This window comes from Orycteropus afer, unplaced genomic scaffold (assembly GCF_000298275.1).
Source record: "Orycteropus afer afer isolate SDZICR_OR568_19922 unplaced genomic scaffold, OryAfe1.0 scaffold00051, whole genome shotgun sequence".
NCBI classification, from domain to species: Eukaryota; Metazoa; Chordata; class Mammalia; order Tubulidentata; family Orycteropodidae; genus Orycteropus; species Orycteropus afer.
This window is the reverse complement of record NW_006921638.1, coordinates 6,042,976-6,056,999: the sequence shown is the minus strand read 5'-3', so window position 1 is coordinate 6,056,999 and position 14,024 is coordinate 6,042,976. Positions and strand designations below refer to the sequence as shown.

At 36.9% G+C, this 14,024-nt stretch overlaps 1 protein-coding gene across 1 annotated transcript in view; it reads right to left on the bottom strand.

Moving 5' to 3' along the window:
- Nucleotides 1–14,024, bottom strand: part of PRORP (protein only RNase P catalytic subunit) — a 239,271-nt gene that overhangs the window by 120,416 nt on the left and 104,831 nt on the right. The window contains exon 4 of the mRNA XM_007938546.2: nucleotides 5,591–5,698. Within this exon, the coding sequence (XP_007936737.1) occupies nucleotides 5,591–5,698 (108 nt within the window). The remainder of the gene's footprint in view (nucleotides 1–5,590; nucleotides 5,699–14,024) is intronic.

The following is a 14,024-nucleotide window of genomic DNA, read 5'->3' as shown; positions in this document are numbered from 1 at the left end:
CTTCATACACTATAGGTGAGTGTATAAATTACTACAATAATTTTGGAAAGTATTTTGGCAATATGTAGTGAGACTTCTAAAAATATTCATACTGTTTGACTCAAGAGTTCAAATTCTGGGATATTCTAAAGAAGCAATTTGAAATATACATGGAGATCTTTCTCAAAGCTTACCACAGTGAAAAATGGGAAACCTAATGTGCTCAACAACAGGGAAATGAGTAAAAATTGTGGTACATCTACTGGATATTGAGTATCACATAGTTATTTTTAAGTATTTGTCAGTAATGCCTCTTAACTTTTTTCTTTTCCTTGTAGTGGTTTATCTGTTTAAAATAATAAATGCTTATAGTTAAAGAAACTCAAAAGAAAAATAAAAAACCCTCTCACTCTTATACTCCCTTGGCAAGTCGCAAAGATAAGTTTGTGTGTGTGTGTAAGCTTCCAGAAATTTTTAAGGAATATATAAACTTATCTAACAAATATTTACCTACATCTGAATAATCTTTTGTTTTGTTTTTAGAACAAGTACGGCCCATGGTGTTCTTCAACTTGCTTTTTACATGTAATATATTTTGGCCTGCTTGCTAAAAGTAAAGATGACTTGAAGCATTACTGATAAAGATCAAAGATTACACCTATGCATGAAGAAAACATAAATCCTCACAACTGGACCAATAGGCTATATCACAATAAATCGAGGGAGAGAAGATTGACATCGTCAGGGATTTTATTTCACTTGGATCCACAGTCAACACCCATGGAAGCAGCAGTCAGGAAATCAGATGTCGTATTGTACTGGGTAAATATGCAGAGAAAGAATTCTTTAAAGTGTCAAGGAATTCAGATGTCACTTTGAAGACTAAGGTGTGCCTAACCCAAGTCATGGTATTTTCAGTAGCCTCATATGCATGTGGAAGCTGGACACTGAATAAGGAAGACCAAAGAAGAGCTGATGCCTCTGCATTGTGGTGCTGGCCAAGAATACTGACAATACCGTGGGTTGCCAGAAAATGAACAAACCTATCTTGGAAGAAATATAGCCAGAATGTTCCCTGGAAGCAAGAATGGCCAGACTTCCCCTCACCTACACTGGTCATGTCAGAAGGGACCATTCCTTGGAGAAGGATGTCATGCTTGGTAAAGGAGAGCGTCAGTGAAAAAGGTGAAGATCCTCAAGGAAATGGATTGACACAGTGGCTGTAACGACGGGCTCAAGCAGAGAAAGGACTATGAGGATGGCACAAGATCAGGCAGTGTTTCATTCTGTTGTATGTAGGGTTGTTAGGAGTTGGCGCCAACTCAATGGCACCTAGTAGCAAACATATTTTCGCTACTATTCCACTTCAGCACATACAGATCTACCTCATTCATTTAGACAGATGTTTCAATAATATATCAGGCCCTGGACTGAAAGATATTTAGGTTGTTTACATTTTTCTGCTTACATATAATGTTGTAATTAACATACATGGATACATAACTTTATGTACTAATGTGGGTAGATTGCAGTCTTCCCTCCGAGGAGTGGCTGGTGGGTTTGAATCATCAGCCTTCTGGATAGCAGTCAAATGCCTTAGGTACTATGCCACCAGAGCTCCCGTAAATCTATTAGTTCCTACAAATAGAATTTCAGCATTTTAGATGTTGAAAATTATACTCAAATCATCCACCAAAAATACTGATACCCTCCTTACCTATCTAGTGTTGTTGTTGTTGTTATGTGCCGTCGAGTTGGACCCGACTCATAGCGACCCTGACTCATAGCGACCCCTCCTTGGGTTTCCGAGGCAGTATCACTACGGAAGTAGATTGCCCCATCTTCTTTCCGAGGAGTGGCTGGTGGGTTTGAACCACCAGCCTTCTGGTTAGCAGTCAAGTGCCTTAGGCACTATGCTATCAGAGCTCCCTATCTAGTACTAACTTTAATTCTCAATCAAGTAATTATTTAGGCACCTGAGTTTTGTGTTTTCTTTTTAACTCCCCTGACCTGGATGGCATAACAGGAAAAATTTAAAAACTGTCAGATAAGGTTCTGGGGAAAGCAAGAATCAGAGTTTCATCTGCAAAGTAATTATAATAATGGAAAACCAGTTGCTATGGAGTTGAGTCCACCTCCTAGAGACCCCATATGTGTCAAAGTAGAACTGTAGTCCACAGGGTTTTCAATTGCTGGTTTGTCTAAAGTAGACCAGGCTTTTCTTCTGAGGCACCCATGGATGGACTTGAACCTCCAACCTTTGCATTAGCAGGCTAAAGTGTTAACCATTTGCACCACCCAAGGACTCCCAATCATAATAATAGTTACATCTATGAAGTGATGCTGGAGGAAGTATTAACTAGACCATCTTCAACATTTTGCTTTCTCTAAAAACATTAATCAAATTTGGGCTATATACTCTGAAAAAGTAAATTGTTAGTGCTGTGTGACAAACAAATAGAAAACTTTTTATTTCTAACAGACTGAATTGGGACCTTTTCAGAATGAGCACTTCTAATCCTGAGTGCTACCAAGCATAAATTACAAGAATTTCATGCTTTTTTTTTTTTTTTCTGGCAGTGCCTATGCCAGTATTACTACTGCCTTAACCTAAGTGTCCAACAGTACATGAATGGATAAACAAATTGTGGTACATACATACAGAATACTACACAACAATAAAGAATAATGATGAATCTGTGAAACATCTCACAACATGGATTAATCTGGAGGACATTATCTTGAATGAAATAAGTCAATCACAAAACAACAAATACTGTATGAGACCACTTTTACAAAAAGTCAAGAACAGGTTTACATACAGAAGGAAACATTCTTTGATGGTTACCAGGATGGAAGGAGGAGGGAGGGAGAATCATTAATCAGATAGCAGATATATGTTAATTCTGGTGAAGGGAAAAGCAATACACAATATGGGGGAAGTCAAAACAACATGACCAAGCAAAAGAAGATACTGAGAGGTACAGAGAATAAAAGGCAACAATAGTAAATAGTATAACATATACAATTCTGCAACAACAGTAATTGTAAACAATAATTTCTGAGTAGATACAAAGGTAGATGTATATGTTAAGTAGCTGTTGGAGGTTGTATAGGAGTATACTTACATATGTAAGTTATTGTTGTTGTTGTTGTTATGTGCCGTCAAGCTGGACCCGACTCATAGCAACCCCTCCTTGGGTTTCTGAGGCGGAATCACTACAGAAGTAGATTGCCCAACCTTCCTTCTGAGGAGTGGCTGGTGGGTTTGAACTGCCAGCCTTCTGATTAGCAGTCAAGTGCCTTAGGCCCTACATTACCAGAGCTCCTCATATATAAGTATAATTATGGAGATTTATACATACATATTTGCATATGATGCATGTATATTCACATATATAACAGAAGACACAGTTAGGAAAACTTCTTAGACATAACCAAACACTTCACAGGACTGAGTTACTGGGCTTGAAGGCTAAGGACCATAGTCCTGGGGGACATCTAGTTAAATTTGTATAACAGTTCTTATAATGTTTACATGCTAGTTTGGCAAGTAGCAGCTCTTAAAAGGGGTCTTAAATCTTGCACACAACCTTCTATGATATAACTACTGCTCTCCTCCGATCTGGAACAAAGGATAGTGAAGAAAACCAAATACTCAAGGAAACAATTAGTCCAAAGGACTAATGGCCCACATGAAGCACAGCTTCCATAGCCTGAGACCAGAAGAACTAGACAGTGCCCAACTACCACTACTGACTGCTCTGACCAGAAACATGATAGAGGGTCCTGGTTAGAATGGGAGAAAAATATAGAACAAAAATGAAATTAATTAAAAGGTTCAACTTACTGATCTGATAGAGACTGGAGGAAATCTGGGTCTATTGCCCTAAGACCTTTCAAACTTGTAACTGAAGCTATTTTGAGAAGTCACCTTTCAATCAAATAAATACACTGGCCTATAAAATACATAGTAACACCCACAAGGAATGTGCTCCTTAGAACTACCAACTATACAAGACCAAAGATCAACATTTGCCCAAAAGCAAAGATGAGAAGTCAGGAATTGGCAGGGAAGGCAAAATGAACAGAAATGGGAAGCCCAGAATAGAAACAGAGGGAGTGCTGACATACTGCAGGAATTGTAATCAATGTCACAGAACAATTTGTGTATGAATTATTAAATGAAAAACTAATTTACCTAAAGCACAATAAAATGTTCCCCCCAAAAGAGGCTCTTCACTAAAACTATCTATATGACATCAAACTATCAATAATTACTTTAAAACAAAGATCTGAATGTAAGGTGGCATGGAAACTAGATTAATGGGAACAGAACAACCAGAATGAAAATAATGTGAATGCTCATGCACTGTGAAAAACTAAACAATGTCACTGAACAATCTGTGCAGAAATTGTTGAATAGGAATCTAAACTGCTGTATAAACCTTCACCAAAAACACAATAAATTATTATTTAAAAAAAAATCACTGCCTCAAAAGCTGTTTCAAGTACATTGTTGTTGTTGTTGTTATATGCCTTTGAGTCGGCCCCGACTCATAGCGACCCCTCCTTGCGTTTCCGAGGCATTAGCACTACGGAAGTAGGATTGCCCAACCTTCCTTCCGAGGAGTGGCTGGTGGGTTTGAACCGCCAGCCTTCTGGTTAGCAGTCAAGTGCTTTAGCCACTATGCTACCAGAGGGAGACAAAAATATTTTCAATATTCTTTTTCAATTTTTTTTTTTAAATAAGGATTGAAAGATAAATACTTGATCATAAATATGTAGGCACAAGCTTAAAGGAAAGGAATATAAAAAAATTCTTGTAAGATTTTGTCCTTTGTCAGTATTTCTAAGTTTCTCTGAGTATAAACGGCCAAAATGAACAAGTAACATCTCTGAAAAAAAGTTTTATGTCATTGGCAATTTTTAAGAAATAAATGTTCAGTTACAAAGGAATAGCCACAGATTGCCAATGATAAGGGTCAGGAGCCTTATAGCCTGGAGCTCACTACAATGTAATTTTGATTTCCAACTGCTTTCAAAAGACTTAGTATAGAAAACAGCCTCGATTTTCTAATCTGTAAAGTAAGAATGAAATTGACTGGTCACTGTTGCTACAATATTTTGATTAGAAACTAGCAGGACTTTTACAAATTGATAAAACAAACGATTAAAGAAGAAAAACTGTTTAGGTTAATTTATTAATATACTATGTTTGTAAAACAATTGTGAGTAATGAGTGATTAATAGCTCTTGATTGTTCATGTTGGTAATTTTCTAATAAAAAGATGTGGCCCACAGGAAAAAGGTAGAGTAACTCTAAAGAGACAGCAGAAACCTAGTAAAACATTACCTAGAGGTATACAAAAGGGCTGAATCAGCCCTTCATAACACAAACTTCCTTTTAATCTCTCAGTTTTGCCTGGCCTTCAAGATCCAGAGAGATAAAAGAGTGAACCCTGGATGAACTGTTGGTCACTACGGTACCTTTAGAAACTTAATTTTAGAGAAAGAAAAAATGGGATGTGAACAGCCCCAAGGAAGATCACAAATGGGAACAATAATTATTTCCAGGTATTTGGAATAACAAAATAAAAATTTTACTTACAACTTGAGATTCACGAGCTTTAGGAAACATCTTGGCAACATTGAGCCCATCGATGACAATATCAAAAGGAGGACAGTACTTTACGAAGTTCTGAAATCTCTTAAGTTCCTACGAAAGAAAAGTTAAAACATTAACAAGAAATTTCATAAGGACTTTATTATAAACACATTGCTATGATTTTTATTATTATTTCTGTAATTCACCATACTTACCCATGAAAAACACACACATAAAGATATTCTCAAAATGAAATCTGAAAAGGTCAGCTTAATGAATGCAACTGAATATAATTATCACATAAACCAAAACAAACCCACTGCCATCAGGTTGATTACAACTCATAGTGACTCCTTAGGACAGGGTGGAATTGCCCCACAGAGTATCCAAGGCTGTAAATCTTTACAGAAGCGAATCCCTCAATTTTCTCCTGTGAAGCAGCTGATGGGTTTGAACCACCAGTCTTTTTGTTAGCAGCCGAATGTATTAACCACTATGCCACCAGGGCTTCCTTAATGATCACATATACCTTATAATTTTATATTTGTTTATAGTTTACAAAGTACTTTCATATGTTATCATATTTTAACTGTACCCAGTCTACCTGCATTGCTAAACTGACCCATGTCTTATCATGACATAATAGTCATGATAAGAATGAAATGTCATCTCTAGAATTTACAGAACACTCCAACACCTCAATAACAAAAAGACAAACAATCCAATTAAAAAATGGGCAGAAGACATGAATAGACACTTCACCAAGGAGGATATTCAAGCGGCCAACAAACATATGAAGAAATGCTCATGATCATTAGCTATTAGAGAGATGCAAATCAAAACAACAATGAGATACCATCTTGCTCCAGCACTAGTAGCAAAGTTCAACAAGACAGAAAATAACAAATGCTGGCGAGGTTGTGGAGAGATTGGGACTCTCATACACTGCTGGTGGGACTATAAAATGGTACAACCATTGTGGAAAGCAGTATGGTGATTCCTTCAAAAGTTGGAAATACAAATACCATTTGACCCAGCCATCCCATTACTAGGTATATACCCTAAAGAAGTGAGAGCCATAACAAGAACAGATATATGCACACCAATGTTCATCGCAGCACTATTTACAATAGCCAAAACTTGGAAACAACCTAGATGTCCAACAACTGAGGAATGGATAACCAAACTTTGGTACATGCACACAATGGAATACTATGCAACGCTAAAGAATAATGTAGAATCTGCAAAACACCGCATAATGTGGATGAACTTGGAGGACATTATGCTGAGTGAAGTAAGTCAGTCACAAAAGGACAAATATTGTATTAGTCCGTTATTGTAAAAGTTAAGGAAAGGTTTATATATTGGAGGACATTTTCTTTGTTGGTTACCAGGGGTGGGAGGGGAGGGGAGGGAATGCTGTTAGATAGATAGAGATAAATATTGATTTGGGTGAAGAGAAGGGCAATGTACCAAATGTGAGTGACCAATATGGCAGCATTGAGGATGAGAAAGACATAGAGAGTTACATGGGCAGTACAGACAACAAATATGAACCCTTTTGCATATACAGTACTGAGTTGTCAGTGAAAGCAAACATGGGTATAGGGACGGATAGATAGGTGAACAAGCTAAACAATTAGGTATGTCTAAATGGAGAGTGTATCCAAGACCATATATAGGGTTGGCAGACAATGGGCCTATAAGTTCATGTGAATGATCAGAATTCCCAGGTGTATAGTAGTGCTGACAAGGGGCAAGGTTATGGTCATTACTTGGTCACAGCCAGCTACCCAGAGGGACCGAGTAGTTGATCCTGCGGGCTTGGGACCATAGTTGCAGGGGACATCAAGCTCAATTGTCATGACATACTATACAAAACATTGTTCCACCTACTACTTTGGCGAGTAGCGACTGGGACCTTAAAAGCTAGGAAGCTGCCATCTAGATGCAACAACGGGTCTCTCCTCGTCAAGAAGAAAGAAGAAAACCAAAATTAATGGAAACAATCAGTCCTAGCGACTGGTACACCATCCGATCTGCAACCTATACAACTATGAGACCAGAAGAACTAGATGGTGCCCAGCTACCACTGCCATCCACTTGGAAGGGATGTAGGAGATCCTGCATAAAGAGGGAGAACAATGTGGAACAAAACTCAAAATCATTTGGAGGCAAATAAAAAAGGTGGGGACCAGGTTTGCTGGTCCAATAGAGCCTGGTGGAACCACTGAGACTATGGCCCCTAGCTGCCCTGCAGGTCTGGAATTGAACCCACAACTGTGGTTTCCAGCCAAACAAAGTACAGGCATGTGAGTTAAACATTTACCTCAAGTAGACACACGCCCTGGAGAGAACAATCATGGGAGAAGGAAGGGCTGCTTATGCACAGGGAGATAGCTCAGGGTGCAGAAGAGTATGAAGGGATGGACACTGGGAGGAGGTAACTATGGGGAGGAAGTGGGAGGGGAGCTGCTGCATTGTAAATTTTGGTCAATGACATGAGATAAAGTATATGTGAACTGCTGTATGAAAAGTGAATTTACTCTGTAAATCTTCACCCAAATCCTAATAATAATAAAAAAAAAAGAATGAAATGTCAGAATCTTTTTTGTTTACATTTTTTTTTTTTTTAAATGTCAGAATCTTGAAGTCCGATTCTGTAAGTTACGGAAAAATGAACCTCAACTATGGCAGTCTACTAGTGCAATATGTTGAAAGAACAATGTTCTATAATTGCAGCTCCTCTTTTTGTTATCAAGGGATTTATTTTGTTTGTTGATGGCTGTTTTGAAGAGCTGAAGATTTAATCATTCATTCAACAAATATTTGTTGAATGTCTAATGATGTGCCAGGTATTATTTTGGGCACTAGGATTTTACCAAAGAGACAAAAACTGTGACTTTACAGAGTTTGCATTTTAATGGAGGAGACAAAAATATACACCAAATAATTAAATAAATAATATTAAATATCAAGTGTAATGAGTGTGATGGAAAAATAACAGAGGAGGACAAAAGGTTTTACCTCTAGTAATGACAGAGTAGTTGGTATGGGCTATCAGATAATGGGAGCTCTGGTGGCATAGTACCTAAGGCACTTGACTGCTAACCAGAGAGCTGGCGGTTCAAACCCACCAGCCACTCCTCAGAAGGAAGATGGGGCAATCTACTTCCGTAGTGATACTGCCTCGGAAACCCAAGGAGGGGTTGCTATGAATCGGGTCTGACTCGATGGCACATAACAACAACAACAACAACATCAGATAATTACATATATTCTAGATTTTAAAAAAAGAGAAAGAACTAGTTTAAGGTACTAGACAATGACCAAAGCAGGCACAAACTGGAGGGACTGCATTTGTAGAAAGGTTTGGTTGTTTACAAATAAGTTTGCAAATTCTTTGGTACTCCTCCTATCAAAAAGTGGAGTTTCAATTTTCTCTTCTTAAATAAGAGTTGTCTTTTGTGACTGCCTCAATGACTGGACTGTGGCAGAAGCAACACTGGGTGACTTCTAAGGTTAGGTAATAAAAGATAATATAGCTTCCACCTGCCTCTAGCTCACAGGATGCTTGCTCTTAGAACCTAGCCACTATACAGTGAGACAGCCCAGGCCAAAGCCATGTGTAGGCATTTCACCTGACAGTCCAACTGTCAGCCAATATCCAGCACCAACCACCAGAGACAAAAATATAAATTAAATAAATTATATTTACTTTCAAAGGCAATGATTATGATGGAAAACTGGTATTCAAATAAAAAGTTATACATAAATGTCCACAGCAGCAAATAACCCAAATGTCTATCAACTAATGAATAAATAAAAGGTGGTGTGCAATGGAATATTATTTAGCCATAAAAAGGGATAAAGTACTGATTCATGCTACCAGATAAATTTTGAAAACATTGTGCTAAGTGAAAGAAGGCAGACACAAAAAGGGATATTACATGATTCCATTGATGTGAAATGTCCAAAAGAGGTAAATCCATAGAGACAGAAAGTAGACTCGTGGTTTGCCAGGGGCTACAGGGAAAGAGGGAATGGAGAATGACTGCTAATGGTTACAGGGTTTCTTTTTGGGGACATGAAAATGTTCTGGAATTAGATAATATTTTAATGGAATTCAAGTATGCTTGCATGATCTTGAGAACATACTAAATACCACTGTATAGTTAAAAACTGTATACTTAAGAAGAGTGACTATTATGGTCTGTGAACTAAATCTCAATAATAAAAAAAGAAAAAAAAAACATGAAGACAATACAGAACTGATATGACTTGTTCAAGAACCCCCAAAAATGCCAAAGTAAAATCTAATCAGAACTCTAAATTCCCCAATGCTGCTTAGTATATCCTGTAATTTTATTTCCTCGCTATTAAGATACCATAAATGATAAGATGAACCACTAATTTAGTAATAACTTTAAGCAAAAAAAAACAATTTTTAAAAGTATACACTTTCAGTTACCAACAAAACCACACATTTATCCATACAGTTCCATACCCTATACTATTTCTGAAACCAGAATTAGCATTTAGATATAAACCTTCATATGTGAGTCTGCAGGCTTTTCTTAATCACTTTTGGCTGTAGCAATTGTGCACATCCTGTGACATGTGATATACCACTCTCCTTAAAACCTGTGTTCTTCATCTTTTTTTCTATAGCACTTTTAGACCAACAGCATGACTCCAAGATAGACTGAAGAATACTATGGTTTGGCCTATACCTTGGAGTCCCTAAAATAACCAAACCCACTGCCATCAAGTCAACTCTGACTCACAGTGAACCCCCCCCCCACTGGGTTTCCAAGGTGGTAAATCTTTACGGAAGTAGACTGCCCCATCTAGGTAGGGTAAACAATTAACATGTTTAGCTGCTAACCAAAAGGCTGGAGGTTAGAGTCCACTCAAAGGCCTGGAAGAAAGGCCTGGTGACCTACTTCCAAAAAATCAGGCTTGAAAATCCTATGTAGCTCAATTAGCATATGAGCCAACAATTTCACTCTTAAATATATACCCAAAAGAACTGAAAGCAGGAACTCAAACAGATACTTAGATACCAACATTCAGTGCAGCACTATTCACAATAACCAAAAAGGTGAAAACAACCCAAGTGTCATTCAACAAATGAGTGAATAAATAAAATGTGGTATATGCATACAATAGAACTATTCAAGAAAAACTATTTCTATAAACAACAATATAAATAAATCTCAGAAGTATGCTAAATGAAAAAAAAAAAAACTCCAACATAAAAGGCTACTTACATACTGCATAATTCCATTTACATGAAATTCTAAAAAAGGCAAAATTATAGTGAAAGAAGGAAGATTAATGGCTCCAGGGACTAGGAAGAGAGAAGTGACTACAATGAAACACATGGGAATTTTTTGATCAATGTAAATGTTCCATCTCTTGACTATGATAGTGATTATACAATATACATGTGTCAAAACTTACTGAATTGTACATTGATAAATTTTATTGTTCAATCTGTATGCAGAGCAACTAATGTGAGAAGCTGGATTATACTAAGCCGAATGCAGCACCAGGACTGGAGAAGACTCATTAACAACCTACAATATGCAGATAATACAACCTTACTTGCTGAAAGTGAAGAGGACTTGAAGCACTTACTATGAAGATCAAAGACTACAGCCTTCAGTATGGATTACACCTAACAAAGAAAACAAAACTCCTCGCAACTAGACCAATAAGCAACATCATGATAAACACAGAAAATGTTGTCAAGGATCACATTTTACTTGGATCCACAATCAACACCCATGGAAGCAGCAGTCAAGAAATCAAATAATGTATTGCATTGGGCAAATGTGCTGCAAAAGACATCTCTGAAGTGTTAGAAAGCAAAAATATCACTTTGAGGACTAAGGGGCACCTGACTGAAGCCATGGTATTTCCAATCACCTCATAACCCTGCGAAAGCTATGCAATAAATAAGGAAGACCAAAGAAGAATTGATGCATTTCAATTATGGTGTTGGCAAAAAATAATGGATATACCGTGGACTGCCAGAAGAATGAACAAATCTGTTTTGGAAGTACAGCCGGAATGCTCTTTAGAAAGGAGGATGGTGAGACTTCATCTCACATATTTTGGACATGTTATCAGAAATGACGAGTCCCTGGAAAAGGACATCATGCCTGGTAACACAGAGGGTCAATGAAAAAGAGGAAGACCCTCTACAAGATAGACTGACATAGTGGCTGTAACAATGGGCTCAATGTGGCAACAACTGTGAGGATGGGGCATGATCGGGCAGTGTTTCGTTCTGTTATACAGAGTCACTATAAGTTAGAACTGACTTCATGGCACCTAAAAACAACAATAGATTTTGTTATATGTAAATTATACCTCAATAAAGTTGATTCAAAACCAAAAGTCAGAAAATTCTAAACCAATACAAAACATATTGCATTATTAAAATAATCACTGACTCATATGCATGTTTTCATTTCTCATTTGACTTCTTTTGATCTTCTATCTCTGACAATTCAGGCTGAGTGGGATCATCCTTCCTTTCTGCTCACCAAAACATTTCTTGTTTCAAAATTTCTCTGATCAAGTACACTTCATACAAAATATTTAGAAAGTTCCAATTAATATCACATTAATTACTTGATGAAATAGGTTTTTTTAAAAATATATAAATGAAAATAAAACTATCAAGGAGAATTAAAACAGTCTACATACAATAGGACCATTTTTTTGTTTCAGTCTGTAAATCCGCATGAACCAAGGGAAATAAAACACATGCATTGATTTCTAAATTCAAGTTTTACTAATAATTAACATAGAAATTATTTCCTACTACACTTCCAATTTCTCATTTACTACATTATATTCATCTCAAGAGTAATGACAAACTAAGTTAGGTCAATATTACTGGCAAAGAAGGGACATCTGTAAAAATCAACAAACTACATAACTTACAAAATCCCCTTCTAGTTCTAACATTCTATGCTGTTAACAAGACTTGGAAATCCCTTAAAATCACAGAATGGAAACAGTATACTTGAGAATGATTTATTTGAAAGGTGAGTCTCCGAAGCCTCTATATAATTAACAGGATGTGTCATAAAATTCCAGTCTAAAGATTATTCTCGTGATCCATGTTTTCCAATACAGAAATAAATAATTCCAAGAGGTTTTCTGTTTGTTTTGTTTTAAATCAGACTTCTACTTACTAAGTATATTACTAGTCAGAGAATCTGTGTAATACTTACAGTGGGCCCCCAAAGAGCTCAGTTTTCAAACTAAAATTTATATCACTATATTCAAAAGCTACTAGGTAGACCATGTTGATCCTCAAGGAATGACAAAGAATTGACTTACAGAGATAGCATACTAAATGTGGCATAGAGCATTACAAATCTGCAAGCTTAGCTCTTCTAATAGAAGATAAATTAAAACAAAGCACAATTATTTCCTTCTAAGTTTACTGCCAGGATTCTGACTGTAGATTGGCTAATGATCTGGGGTATGAAAATCCACCAATATTGGATCACTTGTTTCTTGGCTGTCAATAAAGGAAGTCTTTAAAAAAAAAGAAAGAAAGAAAAGGCTTTGAGATACAATTCCTATATAAGTCACCTACTGAAAATATATAGTTCAGTGATTTTTAATCTATTAGCACATATGTGCAACCACCATCACAATCAACTTTAGAACACTTTTATCTATCATAAAAATAACTTTGTACCCATTAATAGCTGATTCTCATTTCTTCTCAACCTCCCCTAGCCCTAGGCAACTACTAATCTACTTACTGTTTCTAGAGATTAGTGTTTTCTAGACATTTCATATAAATGGAATCATATATATTTTGTGTTGGTGTCTTTCACTTAACATTATGTTTTCAAAATTCATCCATGTTGTAGCATGAATCAGTACTTCAATTTTTTTTTTATTGCCAAGTATTTCATAGTAAAGATATGGTAGATTTTACTTAACCACTCATCAATTGATAGACATTTTGCTTGTTTCTACTTTTTGGTTATTAGAAAAAATGGTGCTGCGCCAGCTACCCAGAGGCAGTGAGTAGTTGGACCTGTGGGCTTGGTATCACAGTCACAGGGGACAACTCAACTGGCATAACATACCACCCAAAACACTGTTCCACATTCTACTTTGGTGAGTAGTGACTGGGATCTTAAAAGCTTGCAAGCAGCCATCTAGATGCAACAATGGGTCTCTCCTAGTCCAGAGCAAAGAAGAATGAAGAAAACTAAAGACACATGGAAACAATTAGTCCAAGGGACTGGTACACCATGTGATCCTCAGCCTATATAACTATGAGACCAGAAGAACTAGATGGTGCCGGGCTACCACTGTCAACCACTCAGAGGGGGATCTCCATAGGAGATCCTGGACAGAGTGAGAGAACAATGTGGAACAAAACTCAAAATCA